The sequence below is a fragment of the Mauremys mutica genome, chromosome 10, assembly GCF_020497125.1.
Source record: "Mauremys mutica isolate MM-2020 ecotype Southern chromosome 10, ASM2049712v1, whole genome shotgun sequence".
NCBI lineage: Eukaryota > Metazoa > Chordata > Testudines > Geoemydidae > Mauremys > Mauremys mutica.
The window spans coordinates 21176219-21202907 of NC_059081.1; the positions used below are offsets into that span (position 1 = coordinate 21176219).

The 26689-nt window shown below is 39.4% G+C and overlaps 1 protein-coding gene across 1 annotated transcript in view; it reads right to left on the bottom strand.

The window, feature by feature from the left end:
* LRP1B (LDL receptor related protein 1B) overlaps nucleotides 1-26689 on the bottom strand; it is a 1288869-nt gene that overhangs the window by 682187 nt on the left and 579993 nt on the right. Inside the window, exons 6-7 of the mRNA XM_045032831.1 lie at nucleotides 3614-3733; nucleotides 1230-1358 (exon numbers count right to left, since the gene is read on the bottom strand). Of these exons, the coding sequence (XP_044888766.1) occupies nucleotides 1230-1358; nucleotides 3614-3733 (249 nt within the window). The remainder of the gene's footprint in view (nucleotides 1-1229; nucleotides 1359-3613; nucleotides 3734-26689) is intronic.

A 26689-nucleotide genomic window follows, 5' to 3' on the forward strand; every position in this document is an offset into this window, starting at 1 on the left:
GGAGAGAGAGAGAGAAGCATTTCTCTATGAGGAAGTCGCTGAGTGCACCAGCTTATTTCACATGAGCTACTGAAATACTGACAGATGGCGACCATCGTCAATCATTACATGACCTGTATTTATACTATAGGTCAAAGACTCATTTCATTACCAGTTCTGGAGCCATCTACCTTCCCCAGTCCTGGACTGTTTTTACTGTATCAGATGCAACTCCTGTTATGTCCCACTGAAATAACTTTTTCTTTTTAAGAGAGAGAGTTGAGAAGAATATTAAAATAGCTTTTCTCTGTACGGAGTTGCTTGTATCAGATTACCTATTTTTTTAATCTATAACCAGGCTATGTGGATCAATACAAAACTTAAGTTTCAAGTCTTACTTTTTGAGCTCATCAATATTTTAAATCGTAACTCTCAGTGGTACTAAAATGAGAACACAAGTATGTAGTTTCTTTGCCATAGTGTTTGCTAGTTTTAGCTTCAAAAACACAGCACCTGCCACAAGTCTGCCAACTGACATAGAAAAATACACATTTGTTTCCTCTGGATTTCCACATACTGACATAAAAATATACCTTTATAATAGGATTTGGTCATTATATATGTTGAACAAAATTGTAGGAGAAAATAAGAATAGATTGCTGAGTCAATACACTGACTAGGGAAATACTTTGTTCAATTTGTCTTCATTAAACAGAATTCACTAATTCCCCTAACTGCTTAATTTATTATTGGTAATGAAAATATGCATTAATTAACCAATAAGGCATAATGTGATTATGAAGATCTTCAAATCAACTCCCTGGGCTGTTGCACGGAGCAAGGCATAGGCTCATGTCTCTAATATCCCAAGGGTATAATTACCTCATGATAATTTCCTCTGACACCCAGGTTGTCTCAGGGAGGTGGGGTTTATGTGGAAATTGTATGTATTGAGATGAAAGAGGGAACTGGCAGGTCCACTAATCTTGGCTGAATAAAGTAACTTGCATAACTATATTTACCCCCTCAGAAAGGTTTCTAGGTAATCAGAATCCTCCTTCAAAAGTGTTTTGTAATAATCCATGACAATTGATTTTTTTTCTAGATTTCTAGCAATGGATCACTGTATTAAAGGAAAATCCATCTCTACTATGTAGATAAATATTTACCCTATTTACCAGGGAGAAAGGCATACCCAGAGAACGTTAAGAAATTATTCTTATAATGTATTAAAATAAAATTCAACTTACCATTTTTGGCCTTGCAAGATTTGTTGTCAGGCTGAAGTACATAACCCTCCACACAGCTACATGCATATGATCCATCTGTATTTATACAGGTTTGGCTACAGGTCCCATACACATTACATTCATCTAAATCTAAAAGATACATTGAAATAATATGTAAGTAAGAACCCTCACTTAAGAGTAAAATCTTGGGGGGGAGGAGGGGAGTGCAAAATTCATCCCCTAAACAACATTATAAAAGCAAGGGTAAACCCTCGATAGATAGATTTTTATTTTTTCGCATTGTTTTCAGACGCAATCTTATCTCAGCTGTCTGCTGATGAAACTATGCCATTGACCAAACAGAAGGCCAGTAGTTAATGTTGCAAGGCTAGCTGCTATCCAGCTTGAAAATTAAAGGACTTCAAATGATCAATGAGTAACGTAACAATTAGGGAACCCCTTGGGTTATTGCTGCCACCAGAGACTACTTCCAACTGTACTATATGTAAGCATTTAAAATCACCATTGACTATGAATGAAGCAGCGTTTCAAAAGAGGAAATAACTGAATATGCATGTCAACTCATTCATGTTAGGAAACTATGTTAAATGGTTTAAGCTCTTTAGTCATCAGCTTCTACCTATAACGCTCAGCAACAATATAAAAAAACTGCAAACAACTCCAATGTCCAAGGAAAGAAATAAAAATACAGGGTTGAATTCTCAGCTAATGGAAATTGGCATAGTTCTATTAGAGATAACCAAGATATGCAAATTTACAGCAGCTGAGAATCTAGCCAAAAATCATATTAAAGAAAAAAGTCCCAACAACTTGCTATTGAAATTATTGTATCTATTTTTTTCAAATATTACAAAACACAAACCCAGAGATCAGAAGACACACATATAAGAAATTACATTTATGCAGAATAATTCTGTTAAAGTGGGGAGGAGGAATGACAGCCAGCAAGTACATTAATAACGAGATGGGAAAACCCTATCTACTTTTGAAGAGAAAAAAATTGTTGGGAAATAGAAATTCATATATTGCCGGAATAGAAAAAGAATATCAATTTCAATCTAAACTTCACAGGCAGAAAACCTATTAAAAGGCAAGTGCAAAACTAAGCTATATGATTGAGGTTTTTTTTTTTCATGGATCAAACTCTGACCCAGGTTTACATGGCTGTAAGGGGTATCATATCCCCAAATGGCTCACAAGGTTTCAGAGAATGTTCAGGAGAAGGAGGCTCAGAGATGCTTAGAAAGGATGCAGCTCATGCAGATGAGCTCCAGGCCTGTCTGAGCAGCCCTAGACAGAATCTTAATACTCTTTCTCCTCACATTGTAGGCACAGGAGGGTAGAAACGATCAGCAGGGATGTCCTGACTGTCATCCTTCTGGATTGGAGTGCTGGTGGGGCCACGACCCAGTTTAGATTGCTATGAGATTACACAAGTGGTCTTTTGAAATGCTGGTCCATCTTCACTACCTGATGAACAGAGTTCATTCTGTTTCACTGGCTGACTATGAGCCATCAGTGTGAGCACTGCAGGGGTCGGGGAGGAAGGAGAGCAGGGCCGCCCAAAGGATTCAGAGGGCCTGGGGTCTTCGGCGGCGGGGGACCCCCGCCACCGAATTGCTGCCGAAGACCCGGCACTTCGGTGGTAGGTCCTGGGGCGGAAGGACCCCCTGCCACGGGTCCTGGGGCAGAAGGACCCCCCGCTGCCGAATTGCCACCAAAGACCCAGAGTGGAAGAAGCCCCTCCGGACCCCGCTCCAGGGGCCCCCGGCGCGAGTGAAGGACCCCGCTCCAGGAGTCCCGAAAAACTCTCAGGGGGGCCCTTGCGGGGCCCGGGGCAAATTGCCCCAGTTGCTCCCCCTCTGGGCAGCCCTGAAGGGGAGAAGCAAGTAGTCCTATCCTTGATCTCATTATCAAGCTCCTGACTGGACTGCCATATATAGTAGTTGGCTCAGATGGAATCACAGCTTCTACCCATAGAGAAACATTTGTCTCTGATGTAAACACCAGAGAGGGACCTTCAGGTCTTTCTGTAAATTTTGCCGTGCTTCACAACTTATTGTAAATTTCTAAAAAGATGCTACTTCCATTGAGAAGATACACCTGGTACATCAAATATAAATGTGATTCTAGCCAAACAGCAGTAGCAAATGTGGGAACTCACTAGGATCCTTTGCATTGACCCGAGCACTAGCACTGTACCTAATTACCTTACATGCCATGTTTTGTGTAAATATAGTTTAACCATCTGTTTAAATCATTCTAAAACCAAATTTAGGCTCAGATCCTGCAAGAAGCTCTGCAAAGATGCCATTGTTCATCTTCAGGTAGCTTCTTGCAAGACTTGGGCCGTATTCTTAGAGAAAGTGACATTTCCTAGTTACCGTTGCAGTTTCTTCCATCATCGCCTACTTCATATCCATCCTCACAGTAACAGCCGGTGCCATTCCTTGAAATACTACATTTGTATTGGCAATTCATCTGTTGGCATTTGGGTAATAATTCTGTAAAAAAAAAAAAGTTTAGAACAAAATTTTACTAGAGGGTAAACCTTAGTTTTGATTATTCGTAGACTACAACTCATATGTGGAGGAAAAAATCAACACCGTTTGCAGTAAATGCTGCCGTTGGGAATTTATTTATGACACTAAGTACATCATGAAAAGCTTTGCATTTTCAGCACAATAATAAAATAAAATTGTTATTCTATATTCTATCAAAAGCTACTATAAAGCTACTATAAGCTTTATTATTGTCTAGGTATATTTTCGCTCTGTTCAGGCCTCCAATTTTGCACATTAGTTATGTTCAGTCAAAGCAACATGTTTTAAAAATACTTCTGTTATATTAAATTATTTTTTCAAAAAACAGCCAAATGTCTGAGAGAGATTTCAACATCCACGCTTTTCCTATCTGTCACATACATTGATTTTCTATCTTTTGAGAGCTTGTTTTGATTTACTGATGCATGTATAACCTTCACAGCAATCAATGTGAATACATTCTGTTTTAATAATTTATTTGCTATCGGCATGTAACGTTGGACAAACAGTGAATATAATATATTTCATTACTACTGAACTCTTTCATAGAAATCTACTGCTGGAACAATATTAAGTATATGCCATCTGGACAAAACAAGAGTCATAGTACTAAAGGCTTGAAACCTAGCAGAAGCAACATGGTAGAAACAGCCACTGTATTAATTATTTCTTGTAGGACTCGGATTTGCAGAAACAAACAAAAACCCCAAACCAGCCTCACCCCAAATTGGATGAAGTGTCTAGAAAAATTTGCTTTTTAACACAGGGTGTTTTAATGAGTTGTGACAGGTTTTTTCTCTTCCTGGGGGGAAAATAAGAAATGGGTTGGTAGACTGCAGTCTAAATGATTTGATCCTTTCAAAATCTGTAGATATTTTCCACAATTCAAGTCTATCTGAGTGCTGCAGGGGGACTGTAAAATAAGCTCCAAATGGATAGAGAAAATTCAGTTTGGGGACCAGTTTAAAGTAATTGGGCAAATCCACGAGAAAGAAATCTGGCTACAGTTTAACACTTGGGGTCTTTACAAATTGTTAGTTGAAGTCAGCCTTAATCCATATAATCATTATTAGTGGGGGTCTATTTGTCTTGAAGAAAAGAGTCAACAGTTTTGTTTGAGGACTGAATTTTCTCTTAGGGTGTTCTATTTTAATTTTGTAGTTGCTAAGCCCTCCATCAGGGTGTGACAGTTATATTTTGGGAGAGAACTGAATGTGACTGGCACATGACATTATGACTCATAGTAATGCAACTATTAGTGAGAGAGGTTTGATTATTTTAAAAACAAAAACATATTTCTCATAATAATTAGAGGGTCTTTTCTATAGCTTTTTGTTCATGCAAAATTAATGGACTGACTTGCTGCTGAAAAACTGTCCCTTGTCACAATCTGTATACTTTTCAAATGTTCTCTGTGTGATTTCCCTATTTCTTTTGTAATAGGAGAATTACATTTTTTGGCTGCAGTTTCTTTTGCTGGATCCCTGTCCCTAGTCTGTTCCTGAATTTATTTTGTCTTTCCAATAACTAGCCCACATTTGGACCTTAAACAATAAGCCTTCCCTTAAGATGACTTGAAATGGAACTGTTCTCTGAGATAGGGAACTAGAGGCAAGGCTGATTATATGTATGTTTATTTAAAATTACATTCTGAATGAAATTAACATATACATGTCATTTGCAAAATAAGTATGGATTAAGCAACTTTCCAACATACATTTTTCCTAAAATATTTGTCTTATTCTACACAAATAATAGCTAATATTACCAGAGGATGTCTAATTTACAAACTGGATTTGGATTGTTTGCACTGTTCCCATAAAGGTGTACAGAGCCTTGAATTGAATAGTGCTGACCAGCTGTGTAGCCAGCTGAGACTGCTGGAAAAAGGCAAAAATAAATTGGCAGTTGAATTCCACTGGCTGACAATGACTGAAAACACATGGTGATTTAATCTATCTATGACTTGTTTGCATACTACACATAATTTGCTGCCTGAGTGAGTCCACATCTAATATTCACTATAGTACATGTAAAGTTTTAAACAAAAATACCCTTACATTCTCTAGTAAATAGAATTTGAATGTTGAGAATTAACCAACTGACTGAAAAATGTTTTTATTCACACATCCTTGCTCTCATTCTTTCTACTCCTCCTTTTGTTTCTCTCACTCTCTCCTAATAGCTTTCTCAGTCTCCTCATTCTACTGTCTTCATGCCACCCTCTGCACTTGGAACAGGCAACTATTTAGCAATGCCAAATACCTCCTCTCTCTTCTTCAAATCACTCCTTAAAGCCCATTTCTGTCTGAGTATTATCTGACCATATGCAAAATCATTACAATTATTTTCCTTAAAAAAAAAGTCTCAAATATGAGTGCCAATGATGGTTTCCACATATATTGAATTTCTTGAACTTGAGACAGGTGCCAGAAGAACAGCGCGGGAAAAACACAAACAAGAAAATGTTACCATCAGTGAAAACAGACCAGATCACAAAAAGAAACAGTTCTCATTCTTGCCCCAAATTTTAGGCTAAACCTAAAATAAGTTCTCTTAGGCAGAATGAGACCTAGTGCAAAATCCAGTGAAACCAATAGCAGTCTTTCTATTGATTTCAGTAGGCTCTGTATTAGGTCCCTAGTCAAGAAGGATCAAATTCTGCCCTGATTTACACCCTCTATAAAGTCGTTGAAACCTTGGGCTCGTGTCAAGGCAGAACTCATCTGGAGAGTTAAGAAAGGAGTTTTAGCCTGAACTCTGATTTTCCTTGCTCTATGGTTCACTACATGTTAATTTAAATAAACACCTTTGTAGGGTTTTATTTTCCTTATTTTAGTTAGCAATTTTAAAAGTAAAGCATTAAGTTCTAGAGGGGTCAAGCTTTCTTCAAATGACCTATTTTATTTTATTTTATTCCTTTCTTCATGGGACCCTTGCCTGCATTAGAGGCAGACAGACTACAAATATTTATTTCAAAAATCCAAGAATTTACAGGTTAGTTGGTTGATTAGTTCTCATACTGTCACTTGGACAACACAGAGATCACCAAACATATTTTGTGCCTACATGTTGTTCTGTCCTGTGCCAAATCTGGAGCTTATGGGGTAGGATGTCTGTGAGGAAAAGGTGTCTGTTGATGCCATCCAGCCATCATGTTTTAGGCCTTCCAAAGGGTCTCTTCAGTCGTGCTGTCTTTGGGTCAAAATCAAATATGATTCTTGCAGGGAAGTTGGTGGGCATTTGAAGGCATTGGGCAACCATTTGAAAGAGTGGGACCTGGTTAGCTAAAAAATGGATCTCATAATTGAACTTGAATTTGTAACATGTGATGTTTTTGATTATTTGGAGATGCTTCATCTGAATGGTGTCCAACTTCCTTGAAACTTGACAGTGAGGGGCCATGTTTCAGTCCCATATGTCAGAATACTGACCAGCAAAGCATTATATATCCTCAGCTTCATCTCTCTACTTATCAGGGTGTTTGGTTTGTGAAAGACATTCTTGTTGAGGTGTCCCATTCCTGATGATGCTTTTGCAGTGTGGGCTTCAAGTTCTTTCTCAAGCCTGCCTGTGATACTGACAACATTTCAGAAGTAAGTGAAATCAGCAACAATCTTCAATGGGTGTTCACACTATAGGATGCTACAGCCCAGCACCATGTTCAAAATCACTGAATGGATTAATTTTACTTTTACCACAATTAATTTTCAGGCTGATTTTTGCCGCTGAGGTTTTCAAGGCTTCAAGTACCACAACCAACTCATCCACTGATTCAACAAGCAGTGCTATGTTGTCAGCAAAATCAATGTCAGTGAGGTTCTTATCATATGACTAAAATTCATTTACTTAGACCCTGGTCAAGCGTGTAGTCTATGACAGTATTAAAGGCTTCTGGAGCAGCAACACACCCTTGTCAAGTGTCCAACCTAATTCAGAAGAAGGCAGTTCCTTTCCCATTTACAAGAAGTTAACTTGAGGAGTCATCAAATAGGAAACAGAACGTTCTACAGAGCCTGTCAGGGAGACTTGCAGGTTTCAAGACCAGCCAGAGTGATTCCCTATCAGAGTCAAATGCAGACTTGATATCCACAAATGCAGTGTGAATGGGGTGCTTGGACTTTTGTGCCTTCTTGATAAACTGGCACACTGTGAAGATTTGCTTTGTCATAGAATGGCCAGGAGTTAAGCCAGCTTCTTGTGGTCTTCTCTTGCTCCTACAGATACTGGTAGCTCTAGCCAACAAGACAGAAGCAAAAACTTTATCTGAGACAGACAGAAGAGTGCTGCCTCAATGATTACAACAGTCTCATTTGCTGCCTTTACATTTCTAAAGCTGTAAAAATGTCTTTTTGCCACTCAGACAAGACCATCTCTGTTCTCCAGATTATACTGAACACCACCTGCAGCCAAAAGAGAATAGCTGATTCAGAGGTTATTTTAAGCAGTGCCACAGGAATTCCACAGATTCTTTCCACATTATTTCCCTTAAGTTTCTTTATAATTCTGTGGGATTTGTTGATAGTACATTCACCAGGATCATTTTGATTTCAGGGTCCAAAGAAATTGGGGGTATGTTTATATTATGACTGAAATGTTCATGCCAGTGTCCCATGTACTCCACTTCTGTATTGATTAGCTCACTAGAACTGAAGTAGAGCACACCGAGTGAATGACTTTCTCGTCAGTGAGGTTGTCCAAGTGTTTATACAAGGAGGTGATATCACTCCTGGCAGAAGCTTCCTCAAGTGCCATGGCTTTGGCTTCCATAAAAACCCAGTAGTCAGCATGTACTGTTTTATTACAAATACCATTTAGTTTATGATATGTGACCATATCACCTCTCAAATGAGCCATATGATGCTGTTTGATGATGTTTAAGATATTAATGGAGACTAAGGACTTCTTGGCTCTTATTTTGGGACCAATGACGGTCATAGCAATATCGATTATCTGGGACCTGAAGTCCATCCAGGTGGATTCAGTGTCAATATACTCTGGCATGGTCTCAAACCTGTTTGAGATTTCAAATGCATAGCAGTTTTGAATAATAGGTTAGATAATTTGAATTTTGGAAACCCAATCATTGCTTTGCCTGTGCTTTTTAATCTAAGTTGCAGAAACTAATTAGTGGTCTGTGTTACTGAGCTCAACAGACCAATAAGTTCTGCAGTTACTGATGGATGATTTCCAAACATAAGAGATTATAATGTAATTAATCTTCTTTGTTTAGCCATCATTACTCGACAAAGTAAATTGGTGAATTCACTTCTCATTTAATTTATAGGAAAGTAGGCTAGGTATTTTCAATACATTACCCCCAAATTACCCAAATTTATTTTCTTTTATATTTTAAAGGGCAAATTCTACCCCGTTCTACATGCCTGTGTAAGATCTCAGACACAGTGGAACTAATGCAGTTCTGCTACCCAGGAAGAAAAAGCTGGATGTCAAAAAGCCATAATTGCATATCATGGAGCACAACTTTGTGGAGGCTTTCCTTTTGTAACTTATAGGCTAGAAAGTACCAGGGATGAATAACTGCCAGAAGCTACTATAACCACGAAACATGGCTCCTCAGACTTTGTGTGAGTGACAGGATTTTGCCCTCAGGGTCCAATCCTGCTTTCACTGAAATCAAATGGACTTTTGTCATTGTCTTCAACAGGAGTTGAAGGGGGGCCCACATTTCTTTAACTTAAGGTAAAATAGTATCCTCGGGTACAATTGCATTGATATGGGATTGCTTCCCACTGAGTTCACATTCAACCCAGCAAAGCCCATTGCAATTAATAGCCTCTGTTTATTCCACATGGTTTACTGCTCATTGCATTGCAGAAACTTATGGATCTAACTTCTGTGCATAGCCATGATCTGTGAATCCCTTCCTAGGAAATCATATCTATCTCAATGCTGCATTGACACAGTTGAGATTAGCAAGGATGCTTGAGTTGGATCACCCAGAATAAAAGAGAAAGGAGAACATTTTCTAAGAAATCCCTTTCCTTTTGTATTGTATGCTCTTCTCCACTCCCTATTAGCCCAAAGTAGCCCACACCTGAAGACATTCCGAGTATGCTGCAAAGGCCCATTTGTCTGAGTGATCACTGGTAGAGAGCTGAGGTAGTCGAGTTGGGATTTGGATTTTAGGGGAAAGTGTGGTGAGAGAGTTTTGATCCACATTGAGTCTGCTTAATAGTGAGTAGTATGAGATGTAGTAGGGCTAGAGAGTAAAGCAAAATGTTGCTGCTTTAATTGAATTTGCTTAATAATTTCTATGTGTTGCGTTTTAATTCTATGCCAATGGTACTCAGAGTCCCGGAGAGTTGAAGTTTTTATATCTAAATAAATACATGAATACAAATAAAATGAATAGAATAAATGTCATTCACCTTCCTGAATGCTACTCAGGTGACACTAGAAAGGAGGTAGAAGTTAAATTGGTTGAGCATAACACAGAGCATGTAGTTCAAGGTAATAATCAGAACAAAGGTGCTTTTAAGCCACTTTGGCACTGTAGGGATTCTGGGCTGCTCCAGAGACAAAAATGACTAATTTTCCACAGCCTTGAAGAGCCACTCCACAGTCTGGAGAAGCTCAGAGCGTCCAGAAGTGTTGCGTGCTACAGAAACTGCTACTGTCCCCAGCACACTCTCTGTAGAAAGCTGCTTACGGCTGTCCATGCTGTGCCTATGCAGGAGGAATTCTCCCTGGCACAGTTCCACAAGAGTGACATATAGGGGCCAGGGTGGAGAACAGAATCTGTCCTGTTATAATACATATATTTTATTGTATCTAGAATTGATTCTGATGGGGGAGAAGGAGAGCTCAGAGGGAGTGAGGGGGTAGAAAACATGGTAAATGTATCTAGAGCTGATTGAACTTTATATTTTATACCATAAATCCTCCTATTTATACCTTGCTTGCATCCAAGTCTTGTGACATGTTGTATCAACTAGCAGCTGTCCTGGAGGGAGCTAACTAGTTAGTAACCACCAGAGAATCCTTAAATTAACATCAGTGGTATTTAACCAAATAGGTCTAAGAAGCCATGGTAATATTCACTTTTTTTTTATAGTCGCATACTCATTTTCCTTCCTCAAAATAACTAGAACAACTTTTTGCCTGTATACACAGCTGCAGTGACTAGGTCTCTTAATCTCTTAATCACTTTTGTGCCAGAGAACATCTATACAAGTTCTCCTGGCAATTCTTCTGTTGAATCTGGCAAAGGTCAGCTGCTTTATTTTGTCTGGGTATGGAAGGAATCCATAAGTGGAAAAGTTTGCTGCATGCATCATAACATCTATTTACCCTCTTTACTGTTGTTTTCCCTTCTTCTTTACTAGTTCCTTTTTTGCTGCATGCATCATAACATCTATTTACCCTATTTACTGTTGTTTTCCCTTCTTCTTTACTAGTTCCTTTTTTCTTCTTCATTATATGTCAGTGATGCTGAAAACCTTTCACAAAAATTTAGTAATTTACCCAAGGTATTTTTAGCTTATTAATGGGACACTAGTGCAGCACATCTTTCCTAACTGAGCAATAACTCACTAAAATACCAGTGAAGTCAATAATTATCATTTTAATAAGAGCAATATATGATTTTTCTTATATACTTATGATCAGTTTGGCATGTCCAATGTGGCAAGGGATGGAAATAATCCCATTGGTTAATAGATAGTTTAGATATTCCAGAAAGAAAAATTAAATAGCTGGAGACCAAGAGCCTGATTCTCCAGTGCATTTCACCTTTCATTATGATTTGGTAACATTTTACACCCACTTTGCACAGGGGTAATGGCAGAGGAGTGTAAGTCCAAAAGAAAACTCTGTTAGGATAAAATCCTGCCCCTCCCCCCACCTCTCCCACAAGCAAACAAAACCCAAAATGTGGCAAAACCATGGCAATTCTGGGGAAGGAAGGGGCTAAGCTGTTTAGAAAGTTGTACCTGGGAGCTGTACAGCTCCCATAGAAATCCACTGCGTGGGACTCTGTGTCCCAGAATTTGGGCTCAATTGTGGCCAATGAGATGGTGCAGGATTTTGTGAAAGTGGCAGGAGAACAGGAATAGTGTAGCTAGTGGTTCCCTGAGTTGCACAGATCTACTGGCCACAAACTCTGATTGAGATTGTGCATGCCCACAGTGCGCTACAGCAGCTACTGCAGTCTGTGAACCAGGGGCGGCTCCAGGCACCAGCACACCAAGTGCGTGCTTGCGGTGGCAAGCCACGGGGGGCGCGCTGCCGGTCGCTGCGAGGGCGGCAGGCAGGCTGGCTTCGGCAGCGTGCCTGCGGAGGGTCCGCTGGTCCCGAAGGCAGCCTGCCTGCCGTGCTTGGGGCGGCAAAACACCTAGAGCCGCCCCTGCTGTGAACTAGCTCCATAACTGCCCTATGCCCTGCACCGGGTTTTGTATGAAGGGAGGCAGGTGGGAGGAGGGAGGGATTTGATTCCTCTTTTCATAAATGATTGCTTTGTGCTAAGTCTACAGAGGTGGGGTTGAACATTTTATCTTAAAACGAGACAAGTCCAATGAGGTACTTACAGGAACACTTTGTTAAATTTCTACCACCTAACTGAAAGGAAAATTAGAACAATTTCCCTGCTTTTGAAGGAATGTAATAACTTCCCTAGATATTGCTTAATTATTCCAGAGATGATGATGCATCCTTCAGGCTCATAACAACACTTTAGAAGAACTCTTTTTAAAAGTGTGCAACAGATAGCACCAACTGTCAGTTTTAAAAACAAAACACATTGCTCAAGGGAGAATATCCTTGATTGCCCCCATTTCGAACTGCTCACTGAAACACTGTTTTAATATAATGGATTTTTTTTCTAGGAACAGAGTAAAAGCTATTTTAGTGTGCTTAATACAAGTTTATTTCCCACAGGGTTTAATCTCCTTGTATGGAGACTCTTATTGCAGTTTAAGGATACTTTATCACACGTTAACTTGAATCTATTCCTTATCAACTTAAGTTAAATGGATATAAGGCTTGTGTGAACTGAAATAAGAGTGTCCACACAAGGAGGTTGCACTGATTTCACTAAATTAGTTTCTAAACCAATTTCGTTAAATGAGTAAAAAATGATCATGTAGAAAAGGCTTTTACTGAAGAGGGAAAACAAATGAATAGATTCCACAGTCCCTAACCTCTCCTTGAATTGTGCACACACTGGCAGACAATATATACTAGAGTTCAAAGGAGACAATGTTCATTAGAATCCTTTGTTAAAATATTGGCACCACATCACTGGTTAAACCTCATTTCCCTCAAATTGCCAACCTGTGATCTTTTCATTTCAAGTTTTACAATATTTGGTATTTTTATTAAATATTAAACTGTTATGTGAGAATTCCAGCTCTCATTAAAAAAAAAAGTTTCTAGCCCTATCTTGTTGCAAAAAAAAATTTGAAAATGTGATCCCTAAAGGCTGAAAAACTGAAAGGCAAATATTGTGTAGAAAGGTGCTAATGACTGCTATCAGGGGGTCTTGGGTCCAAAGAAAATCATAGCTCCCATTAAAGTCAATGGCATGTCAAACTCTCTTTTAGGCTCAACAGAAGGTGCAATAAAGCCCCATTTATGTAGTCAAAAACATCTGCAGACAGTGGGGGTTACCATCCGAAGCGCTAGGTTGCATCAGCATCCTTTCGTCTGCGAGCGATGGTGAGAATTGCAGCCTATGATGTAGATGGTTTGCAATGTCTCATGTGACAGAATAGTCCAATCCGAGATTTGCATGATCTTTGGCAGTTGTTGCAAACATATTTATCTTGGTTGGGAGCTACTTGCTTCCAACTGGTTCTTTTGTCTTCAAGCTGTAGGAGCCAGTTCCTTTCATGGACTTTGATGCTCTGATGGAGACTTGTTACGACCACTTGCCAAGGTTTCCCATCAGTCAGGATCAATTCCAAATTCCTTCATATCTCACTTGCATGTGTCTTTATAGCAAAGCTTGAGGCATCCTGTTGTTCTTGTTCCCTCTGATAGCTCCCCGTATAGCATGTCCTTGGGTATGCATCTGTCTTTCAACCTACTCCAATGGCCCAGCCAGCGCAGTAGTCTTTGCTTGCGCAGGGCTATCACACTTGGTAAATTTACCCTTTGAAGAACCTCTGTGTTGGTGACTTCACCTTGTCATTTGATGTCAAAACTAAGCCAGGGGTTTCTGTGGTTTAAGGCTGTGTAGTGTGGGAGGGGGCAAGCCAGTAGAAGGAATGTGACTGTAGGTTGCTGGCATGTCTCTCCAGCCCAGGAAGAATTCACACTTTCCATAAAGCCTGGTTCAAGCCCTTTTCTTCAGGACTTCAGCTTAATTTCTTCCAAATAACACCAATTCAGCATGCAGCTCTTTCTCCAAGCCACATGCCAGGAACTCTCCCTGTTCCAGGGTCTGTCACAAAAGCTATATAATGATTAGTGGACCTGGAGTCAGAGGACCCATATTCCCTAGAGTGACTGTTATTGATGGGACACCAGTGAAAACTTGGAGGATGGCAGGGGAGTAGGGCCAACAGCTATTCAGCCACAAAGAGCAGTTCATAGGGTTTAATAAAGTACTACTTGTTTACCTGAACTTGCATTCAGCCTCACTTTTTGTGAATGAAACAAAAGCTGACTTCCTGTAGCTCTCCACATCAACTGAACTACGTGTTGGCTCTTATAATCACCTGATCTCCAGCTGATCAGTCTCAGCTAGGAGATAGCTGATCTGCTACAGGTGACACAGGTCCCAAATCCCTCTAAAGGGCCAGCCAACCTGTGACAGTGTCCCTGAAGGGAAGCAAAATGACAGAGCTTTGGGGGCTCAGAAGGGTATATCCACAAAGGGGAATGTAGCTCAGATCCTCAAAGGTATTTAAGGATTTATCTACATGAACACTTAGTTTACAGAAATCTTGGTTGTGACTCTACCTGCACTAGCTTGCCATGCACTAACTGTCCATGTGGATCCTGCAGACATTCACTAACAGTTCATTAGTGCATTTTGTTCTACCATGCTTTGAAAGGGGAGCAGATTAAAGCACACTAACAAACCACTGGTGTGCATCAGTAGGGTACACAAGGACAGTTAGTGTGCAACAGGCTAGTGTGGGGTAGGTTCACACCTCAGCTTGCTGCGAACTAAAAGTCTAACTCCCATTTAAATGAATGAGAGTTAGGGACTGAAATGCCATTGAGAATCTGGGCTTTATGGTCAGCATTGCGATGTCTAACTTTTAGTTATCCTGCCACCAAGTGAAATCCTCAGTCCCAAGTTAGGCTTCCAGGCTCCCTATACATTATGTGGAGAGACTTGGAAGCCAAAAACTGGGATTCACAAAAGCCAGCATTGGGAGCTGCGTAAGCTAGCCAATAGGAAATGCCATGGGGAAGGGGTTTGGCCTAAGCCCTGCCCCTCAAAGGGGGTTAGGGCCTAACTCTAGACCAGCCTAATTTGGGATTCACAGCCATGACCCCTCTCCCAGAGATAGGTGCTTAAATCAGGTCAACCTTTTTTCACAAAAAAATGGAGGAGTAGGAATGGGGAGCTGCTGCCCCTGCCTCCCAAATATCCAGTTGCTCAGTGGTTAGGGCATTCACCTGAGATGTGGGACACCAGTGTTCAAATTCCCAGTCTGCCTGGTCCAGAGCAGGGACTTCAACCCACATCTCCTACCATACAAATGAATCCACTAACCAACTCTACCCCAAAAAGGTTTTTGAGCAGGAACTGATCTGGTGGGTGCACTGTTAATCAGCCTCTGAGAATGTCTCCTGGATTGGGTCCCATAGGTGAGATAGGTGAGGGGACACCTAGTTTGAGACTCTATCCAGAGTTTAGGCACTGAACACCTTGGTGACATAAGGTTCAACAAGGACAAGTGCAGAGTCCTGCACGTAAGATGGAAGATTCCCATGCACTGTTACAGACTAGGGACCGAACAGGTAGGCAGCAGTTCTGCAGAAAACTACCTATGGGTTACAGTGGACGAGAAGCTGAATATGAGTCAACAGTGTGCCCTTGTTGCCAAGAAGGCTAACAGCATTTTGGGCTGTATAAGTAGGAGCATTGCCAAAAGATCGAGGGACGTGATCATTCCTCTCTATTCAGCAATGGTGAGGCCTCATCTGGAGTACTGTGTCCAGTTTGGGGCCCCACACTACAAGAAGGATGTGGAAAAATTGGAAAGAGTCCAGCGGAGGGCAACAAAAATGATTAGGGGGCTGGAGCACATGACTTATGAGGAGAGGCTGAGGGAACTGGGGTCTGCAGAAGAGAAGAATGAGGTGGGGTTTGATAGCTGCTTTCAACTACCTGAAAAGGGGTTCCAAAGAGGATGGATCTAGACTGTTCTCATCGATACCAGATGACAGAACAAAGAGTAATGGTCCCAAGTTTCAGTGGGGGAGATTTAGGTTGGATATTATGGAAAACATTTTCACTAGGAGGGTGGTGAAGCACTGAAATGAGTTACCTAGGGAGGTGGTGGAATCTCCTTCCTTAGAGGTTTTTAAGATCAGGCTTGACAAAGCCCTGGCTGGGATGATTTAGTTGGGTTTGGTCCTGCTTTGAGCAGGGAGTTGAGTAGATGACCTCCTGAGGTCCCTTCTAACTCTGATATTCCACGATTCTATAAGGACTTAAGTGGTTTTGTGCATGCCCACTGGTAAGAATATAGCTACTTCGGGGACTTTACTAATGGAAACAGGCATCTCTGCTACTGGCAACTGCTGGAAATGTTTTCTATAGTGAATATAGCTGATATAGCTGATTACACTGAATACCAAAAGTATTTATAATGATTGTAGCATATTTAGAATCTGGCCCAAATATACACACTAAAGGTTGCTAATAATTCGTGTTGCAGTTTGGTACCCTAATAATTTAATAAGAATTGTTGTAAACTCTGTATAAAAATGTCATTCTGCCACTGTCTATTTGTCCCTCCATCCCATCTGGTTCTCTTGAAAGGGTTTCTTGAAACTACTAAATATACTTTAGATACTGACATAGGTATGAAATATTAAATTAAAAACAAACCAAGACCCTTTTCCTTTTATTAAAAGAGGAAAGCAGTGAGAAAAGCATTAGTGGGGAGGATGTGTTATAGAGACTTCACAACAAGAACACTACTAACGGAATTTGATTTTCCTAATGGGACTACCTCCACAAAGGTTCAGGGGTCTCTGGTAGTGGATTACATTGCAATGTCTTAACCTCCCTGGACTCAATCCAAAAACCGTTGAAGTAATTAGGATACTTTCTATTTTCTATTGAATTCAGTGGTCTTTACATCATGCCCTCTGTGTGTTATTTAACCTATGAGATGCATGGAACAACACAGACACTGATGTTATGATGGTTTGTAAAGTGCTTTGTTGAAAGACACTGAACACTATAAATGCAAAATATTATTGTTATTATTTCAATTAAAATATTGGATGATTTAACTATGGCTTTTCCACCTCAAGAGTGTTCCTCTTCATTTCTCTCTAAGAGCTTCTAATTTATCTTGAATACCAACTACAGTTCAGGAAATAGTTCAGGAAGTCTGAGCATATCTTGGAACATGACATAGGCACTGGACAATATATGCTTTATATTTGATAAAGCATAAGTTACAGAAACACAAAAAAATCTTCTTATCCAAAAGACGTCATGATATAAGACCGTGTAATGGAATTGAAGTAGAAATATGGCTGAATGTCTTATATAAAAATAAAGTTGATTAATATAATTATCAAAATATAATTACAGTTCACTGAAGACTTATCTCCAGCATGTCTATGTTTGTGACTTCATTATCTTAAGCCAGATGCATTTCAGCCTGAAGCAAATATGAATGAGAGGCCTTCTGAATTCTCAGAGCAAAAAAAGCCCTCCCAGACTTATCAAGAGGCATACTCAAAACATCTAGCTGTTTTATCTTCCTATTAATGAAAAACAATCAAAGAAATATGGACAACAGTAAACATTTACTGTACAAAGCTTCATCTAAAGATTGTCTTATTTCACAGTTGCACAGAAGTGCATTTTGAACAAGTTGTTCTTTTTTTTATTAGTATTATTGTTTCCCAAAATGTATCAAAGACTCTGTACTTTTTAAGTAGATCTGGCTTAATTTTTTTTTATTGAAAAAATTTCCACCAAGGAATAGCATTTGTTCAAAATGCCATTTTTCATGGAAATATATAATTAGACTTTTTTCAATAAGAAATTTCTAAATGAAATAAAGTTTCCAACTGAAATGTTTATTTGTTTTCAAAAAGCATTTTTAAAAAAAAATTTATATTTGAATTTTTAAGTTCTCCCCATTTCCCCACTTTTTCTCTTGCTCTTTTTCACACTGAAAGCAATAAATGAATAATGTCCAGGGCTTTCTTTCTTTCTTTTTCTTTCTTTCTATTTGTCTCTGTAAGTTTTCAAAACTTCAACAACTCTGGAGAAGTTAAAAAACTGTAACTATCACTTTGTACCTTTTCTACAGTTGGAAAGTTTTGAAAAAAAAGAGTAAAAAGCGAAAGAAAGAACATTGGGAATTAAGGGGAAAAAAAGGGTGAGGAAGGGGAAAAATAAAAATTTTAAATTTTAAATTTTTGAAAAATTGTCGTTGTTTTAAAACCAAATAAAAACATTTTAGTCAAATTAAAATGATTTTTTCTGCAAAATAAATAAGTAAAAGCACTGAATGAAGAACTTTTATTCAAAAATTTTAATGGAAAGAAAAATAGATTTTTCAACTGGCTCTACTTTTAAAGAGAGAACAGATTCTTAGCAACACAAAAGTAACTATCAATTCCAAGACTATTCTGATATCAAAAGGCTAACATTCCTCAATGTTTATTCAGACTAATTCATAGTTTAGCTAGAGATGATCATAATGCATTTTCACAGAACACTTTAATAAGTACACTTGGATTAAAATTGTAACGCACATTCAACCACAACCTTGTAAAACAGATTAATTAGCTCATTACTTACTTTCTTTATTCTTTTATTTATTTATTCTTTCCATTTAGTCATTTCAATAATGTACTATTACTATTAGTATGTTTCAAATGCAAATTTATTAATATTTCAGTAATTGATTCCTGCTAATGGAATTTAGGTAACTTTATTAATATATTTTTCAAATAAAAGACAGAATATTACAGTAAATCTCCTTATCAGACTTGAGCCAACACTTCTTATATAGGACAAAACTTCCATAGATATCAATGGAAGTTTTTTATATGTCAGGAGTATGAGACCAAGCCTACTATGAGTGTCTGTATTTTCAATGCACCACATAGTATCATGCAAAGCTCTGCAAGTATGAGAAAAAGAAAAGGAGAACACTCACTCTCCCCCGTCATATCAATTTGTGTGTAAAGTATGAGAAAACACATTGATCTGGTGCTCATATAATGCAGTGAGGGATGCTGTTTAGAAATTTAGAGACACATCTGTAATGAATAAAAAAAATCCATGCATTTATGTCATTTTTTACCTTTAGGATGCCTTAATGAAATACTGTATTGCTCTTTTAGTATTAGTAATTAGGGGTGGAACACACTGGATAGTAAGTAACAGGCTATTTTAAAGTACTTTGTCTAATTAAATAACATTGCATTACGCTGAGACATTTTTTCCCCAAAACAGAAGTAAGATTTTACTTTATAACAGAGTTATGTTGTTTTTTAAATGTACTAGAATGAAAAATAACTTTAGGGGAGTTTGCTCTGAATTTTTTCCCTGAACTAGCTTTATAATTGCCTTCCATACATATTCTAATGTCTCTTAAATATTTGGATTCTCTTCAGCAGTTTGGAATTTCTGATTTTTTTTTATTTTATCACTGTGTTATTCATTCAATTTTTATTGTTCAATATTGATACGTTGATGTCTAGACTATTCTTAGCAAATAAATGCTTTATTGTTTTCTAGTTAATTTTCCACATTTTTGAAGTTCATATCTTTTGCATATTAGGCTCTTTAGTTTAAATTACCCTAAGCTTTTTTTTAAAGCACACACACAGCGTAAGTCTCTATGGTTTCCTTTCCTGACAGCAAAGGGTAACTTGATTGATAGAATTCAATTGCTAGATTGAAATAATGCAGCTGGATGTTATCTTACATTTGTTGGTCTTTTTATTAGCTTTACATATTGTACCATAAAAATGTGACAAAAATATAATGATATTTGGTCACCCACCTGGGCCCATAACTCTGCCCTGGTAGATATACCATGGAGAAAGAGATATGGAAATTTGAGTTGAGGTTCATAATTTCATATTCCACCAGTCTATTGAACTGAGTCAAAGTTCAATAGAGAAGCGGAATGAGTCAAATTTCAAAAATGTGCAATATCTGAACAAGACAGATACGACCAATTAGGCACTGCATGAACAGGTGAGAAACGTAGCCTAGAGGAATAATTTACCTTGTTCACTCTTAGGCGGGTGCTTAGATGGACAGCTTCCCCCAATCTTGTATGGCCCACGTAAGGGCCAGGCAGAATTATAGCCCAACTACTCTGCTAGGGGCTGCTCTAGCCTATTCACCTGAGCGCACATGGTACCCCACTGAGGCTGGGGATAGGGGAAAAGGCAGAACCATGGCTCTATGTACTAACCATTGAAATTGGCCAGCCATGCAGGGAAAATGAACTGCCTAAATGTCACAATCTAGTCCTTAGCAATAAAAAGCTGCTCTGCAATTACATATATTTTAATAAAGAACTGTTCAATTATGTATGCAAACAAATATATAATAAACACAATTTAAGTTAACTACACAACGCTATACACAATCCTATATCAATCTATTTTATATGATTAGAAGAAAATACAGATCTTTGTTTAATGAAAATTTCAAATCAAAGGTGAACCTGTTTGAAAAAGTAATGAAAAGATTTTAATCTTGGAGAGAGACAAGCCAAAATACAGGACTAATGTTAAATGGAGATAGCCTTGAGTGACAAAGTTCAGTGCTAGATCCAAATTTCCCTGACAGTATTGGATGCGGCGGTTTGTTTTTGCCCCCATTATAGGTTTTGGTTCAAGACCATTTCTTATGTGAAAGTTCAGAGAAATCCATGGGTCATCAGTTCATCTCTGCTATATGGCATGGAGAGAAGCAATTTGTAGGAAATGACTACAAAGAGAGGCTTAGAACCTCCTGTGGGTGAGAAATCAAATTAAGCCACATGCTACTAGCTGGACTTATGCTACATTTAGATGGCAGCAGAGCAGATCCATAAACAAACATTCTGTATGTTCCTTCCCAAAGCAGAGTAGAAGTTACAATAGTAAATTCATTGGGCCAAATCTTAAAGGCAGAATCCCCCATTAAGTCCGATCAGAGTTTTGCTTGTAGGGTAAAATAATGCTGCTTGAGTCAGAAACAGCTCTCTCTGCATGCCTTCAGGATTCTATTGGAGTGATCATGCCATGCAGCTACCTAGAGAAAACCCATGAAAGCATAGAAGGGGTGTTGAGAGGAGACAGAGAGATGACTTGAGCTGTGCAATTAAGGTCTGAGATCCATGTGGTTTTCTTAGTCTTAGCTGTGGAGCCCTGGCCCAGAATGGTTTGCAGGCCATTCTCCTTGCACCTTATTACCCCCTGCCTGTTTCAAGTTGCTAATATTGTGGGGTAAAACTTCCTTCCTTCATAAACACATGATTTTTTTAAAGAACGTTTTTTTCCTTCCATGCTAGTCATCCCATTAGGGGCTCATACTGCTCTGCAAATCCAGCACACTTCACAGGGAAGTGGTGATGATAATTAATATTTATACCATGACAAACTGTGATAGTCAAAAGAATTCACCCAAACTCTCCTCTTATTTGTGAATTATCATTTGTAATTTTTTTTAAATAATGTTGGCAACCATAGACAAACACTAGCATAAATAATTGGGCTCTACTATTCTGGCAACCGAAGGCTGGTGATGACGTGAAGATGCCCTCTCTTTTTTTCTGTGTGTTTTTATTTAAAAATAAAGAGAATCAAGTAAATTTGGGAATTCCAGGATCACCTAATTGATGGACCCAAATAAATGAAGGTGTCTCTGTGCATACTGTTATGATCATGGTGGATGGGAGCCAAAAATATTTAATGGCAAAGGAAGTGGGTGAGCAAAAATGTTAAGACTATCTCTGTGGTATAAGACAATTTGGAAATTCATAGAGCATACATAATCACTGGAGAGTGAAACAGGAAAGACTAATTAAAGAATCAAGGGAAAATTTGTAAACAAAACAACAGCTGATAAAGATTACCCAAGACAGGCACGGAAAAGACTGAAGGGGGTGTCAAATTCTTGATGTTATAATAAACTTGTTACAATATACCAAGAAGGTTCTACTGTGACATGCTATACCTTGGGGGAGTGTGCTGTAACCCCTACATTCCTCATTTTCATATAATCATGATCTTATGTATACAGCATGCCTCGTAAGGTATCAGGGGAAAGGTTATGAACTGCTGAAAGTCATTTCTCTATCCATATGTGTATATCATTAATGCTTATGAAGTTATGAGAACTGTGTAGTATGGTTGTCACTAAAACATACTGTAAGTTGGGGGAATCAGCCAGATATTAGCTCCCCAGAGGCAACAGCAAGGAAAGTAACCAACACCCGAGCGGGGTGTCAAACAACCCATCGAAAGCCATTGTCCAGCAAGGGAGCTACAATGCAATGACTCACCTGCATGAGGCCACACCAGGGGAATTGCTCAACCTTGCTTGGAGAGACTCAGTAATGCTCACTTGACTCTGAAGGGTGGGGGGGAACCAAGAGGGAGGAAGAACATGATAAAAGGAAGAGTTTGACATGCTCTTTCTCTCTCTTCCACATCTACAGGCACCAACACCACCAAGCGACTAAAGCGCTGTTTAAAAAGGAGAGCCTGTCTGAGGAGCAACCAGCCAGCCTGTGGTGAGAAGCATCTAAGTTTGTAAGGGCACTGAAAGTGTTAAGATCACCTTAGAATGTGTTTTGCTTTTATTTCATTTCACCAAATCTGACTTGTTATGCTTTGACTTATAATCACTTAAAATCTTTCTTTATAGTTAATAAATCTGTTTGTTTATTCTCCTAAAGCAGTGTGTTTGGCTTGAAGTGTGTCAGAAACTCCCCTTGGGATAACAAGCCTGGTTAAATTGATGAACTTATATAAGCTTGCAGCATCCAGCGGGCATAATTGGACACTGCAAGATGGAGGTTCCTAGGGTTGTGTCTGGGACTGGAGATATTGGCTAGTGTCATTTGGTTGCAAGTAGTTGGGAGCAGCTTACATGCCAGAGGCTGTGCGTGAACAGCCCAGGAGTGCGGGTTCTCACGGCAGAGCAGGTAAGGCTGGCTCCCAGAGTCAAGGATTGGAGTGACCTAGCAGATCACCAGTCCAAACAACAACGCAGGGGAATGTCACATCTATCATAATTCTATAATCAGCCTATAAAGCAGGAGTGGCCAAACTTACTAACTCTCCAAGCTTCATACGACAATCTTCAGAAGTTCGAGAGCTGGGGTGTGCCTACCAGGGCTCGGAGCTTCAGCCCCACAGGAGGCGCCTGCCAGGGCTTGGGGCTTCAGCAGGAGTGGGGCTGAAGTCTCAATCTCTGTCAGGTTCTCTCCGTGGGACTGAAGCCCTGAGACCCCCTCCCCACAGAGGTGACGTGTGGGGGAGGGCACATGAGGTCACTCGGCCCCCCTTCCCCTGATTTTTGCCAGGGTTTGGTGGCCCCACTTGGTCACATGGTGCCACTGGGCCCCCTCTCTGTGCAGCAGCTGCCGGAGCCAGCAAGCTGGGAGCTGTGACCATGGGGAGAGGCAGCGGAAAACAGCTGGGAGCAGCAGCAAGAGCTGCTGTTTTTGCTGCTGTCTCTCCCCATGGAGCTAAAGTGGTGGCCCCTCCCTGCAGCTCCCAGCTTTTTTCCGCTGCCTCTCCATGTGGAGGTAACACCTGGGAGCTGGAGGGAGGGGCCGCTGAAGGTAAGGGGGGCATAACTCAAGCTGTTGGGATGGGGCAAACCTTTAAATTGTGCCCCCCCACTTTCAGCAGGCATCTCTGGCAGAAGCCCCTAACCCCACCATCCTGCCGCAGGGCAGAACCCTCAAGTTCCTCCCCTATCTGGTAAGCAGAGAATGGGGAGAGGAAGGGGCTCTGTGAACCTCATTTTTAACGGTAAAAGAGCCCCTGCTATAAAGCATACGGAGGGCTCGGTAGGACATGTTTTTATAAAAGCATTGAATAGAAAGAGTATAAAGACTGCCATAAAAAGTACAATTTCTTTTTCACACTGAATATAATGCAAGGCATTTACGGATTACTTATTGTATTAGTTCTGGCTTCTCCTGCTATTCTTCCAGTAATAGGTAATAACTATAAACAATGGCAGTTTTCTTTTGCAATTTGCAATTAGTAATTTTAAACAACTTAGTGCATCAACGAATAGCAATAAACTACATATTTTCATGGTGCACTGCAAGAGCTTGGTTAAAGTTCTTGAAAAACAGTTTGGTGTTATGTTAGCAATATTATTCATTGGAGTTCTTCACCTTGTGACTTTTAATTAATAATCAGAGTCTGTTAGTCTGGATCTGTAAAAAGCGACAGAGTCCTTTGGCACCTTATAGACTAACAGACATATTAGAGCATAAACTTTCATGGGTGAATACCCACTTCGTCAGATGCATGTGGTGGAACTTTCTGGAAAGTTCCACCACACGCGTCTGACGAAGTGGGTATTCACCATGAAAGCTTATGCTCCAATATGTCTGTTAGTCTATAAGATGCCACAGGACTCTCTCTCGTTAATTAATAATCTTACAGTGGAGTGTTATGTGCATCCATTAAGGTCAAGGCAGGTAAATAGCTATGCAAACAAACTTGAGCCACTGGCAAGAATACCTCTTTCTCCTTAATTAATGAAAAGGTGTATGACGAAAGTACAAGACAATGCCCGAGTCTAAAATAAATTAAAGACATTTTGCAGAGGGGTATACTACAGCTTTATGAGATATTTAAGAGAAATATCTTGCCCTTTTCTTAAAGTGCCAGGTTTTCTTTGGTGCCCCTCAAAACCAAACTTTGTACTAATATGTAGAACCAGTGGATTATAACTACATCCCAGGCATTCACTGCATGGATGCATCAGGACATTCCTCCTAACACATAAGGGCACTGGATAACATCAAAGCTAAAGGTAAAACAAGGGAAGGAGAGACAAGAACAGGAATTTTATCTTGAGGGCATGGAAGTCCCCTCCTTAAGATACATTTCTAAAAAAATCCTTCTAAGAGCTGAAATCACTAAGGACTGGTCTAGGTGGTGGAACCTGAGCGTATGGTATTGCAAAATCTGCAGCAACAAGCAGCCAAGCTCTAAATTAACTGAATCAACCCAAGAAAGGGATCTGTGCATCACTATAGACAGGTAATTGAAGACCTCTGCTCAACGTGCAGCCGTGGTCAAAAACCAAAACAAGATACAAGGACAATATTATAATGCTGTTATATAAATCAGTATTGTACCATCATCAGGATATTACAGAACTGGGATGGGGAGGAGGTCAGAGAAGTATGTTGAGAATGATCAAGATATGACACACACATACAAAGAGGTTGAAAAGATGGGGATTGTTTATCTTGGAAAGGAGACGAATAAGTGGGGACATGATAAAAGTATGTACAATCATGAATGGTCTAGAGAAAGTAGATTGGGGTGTCTGTTTTCTCTGTTTGATAATACAAGGACATGGGGACTTTCAATTAAATTAAAAGGTGGAAAATTCAAATGCAATATGAAGAAAATACTTTATCACACAATGTGTAATTAAACAATTGAACTCTGCTACAGGAAGTTGTTGATTCAAGATTTAAAAAGGGGTTGGACATTGACATCTATCTGGTTAGTCAGCATTATCATGATTAACAATATCAAACAAAAATGTTGTGAAAGAGAGATTAAACCTCGTGCTTCAGGAATTGAGCCAATCTCCATTTGTTAAGGACCTAATGGAAAGGCTTATCACAGTGTTCCTCTGAAGTGCCTGGTGTTGGCCACTTTGGAAGACAAGATACTGGGCTGGATGGACCTTGAGTCTGATCCAGTATGACAGTTCCTACGTTCATATGTTCCACAAAGATTTTCTGCTGCTCTGAGGTGCAAGGTGGAGGGCAACCAGTGGTGCATGCAATACTTTCTATCTTTGCTTTTGTTAAATTCCTCAAAACTATGTGTAAAATCTTGTTCATACTGAAATCAAAAGCAAAACTCCCATGGAGCCAGGATTTCATCCTATATCCATTTTTGCAGCAGAAATAGCAGTTCTGATCAAGGGTTTGCACAAATTAAACCAACACTCCCGTTTGGAATTCATTATTTTAAGATACTTGACTAAAGACAGGAGATGAATCATCTACTCAGTCATAGATGTTGGCAAACTCTTTCAGATAAAACAAGAACCCACCTAAATCTCAAACTAAAATGAGAAATGAACTAAATGTGGACCAGTTAAGGGTTCTGTAAATTGTAAAATTAAAATAAAAAATCCAGGTGCCTCTACAGTTACTGCCTTTGTCTGGGATAAATAGCCCACCTAGCAGCTGTAATACAGCTATTAAAATGAACCCAATGGTAACTCTCCTCTTGTAGACTAACTAACAGACCATCAGCTCTCAACACCAGGCACTTCAGTGGAACACTGTGATAGACAAAGAGATTGGCTTAATCCCTGAAGCACGAGGTTTAATCTCTCTTTCACAACATTTTTGGTTATGATATAACGAACAAGATATAATGAAATAAGCTTTTCTTATGATTTTCAACCCACTGAAGTCAGGAAGTACAAGAAACCTCAAGGCCATTCTTTCAAACAAAGAGATTTAGATCAGCAAACAAGCCTTACAGCTTTTTTCTCTAATCACCATT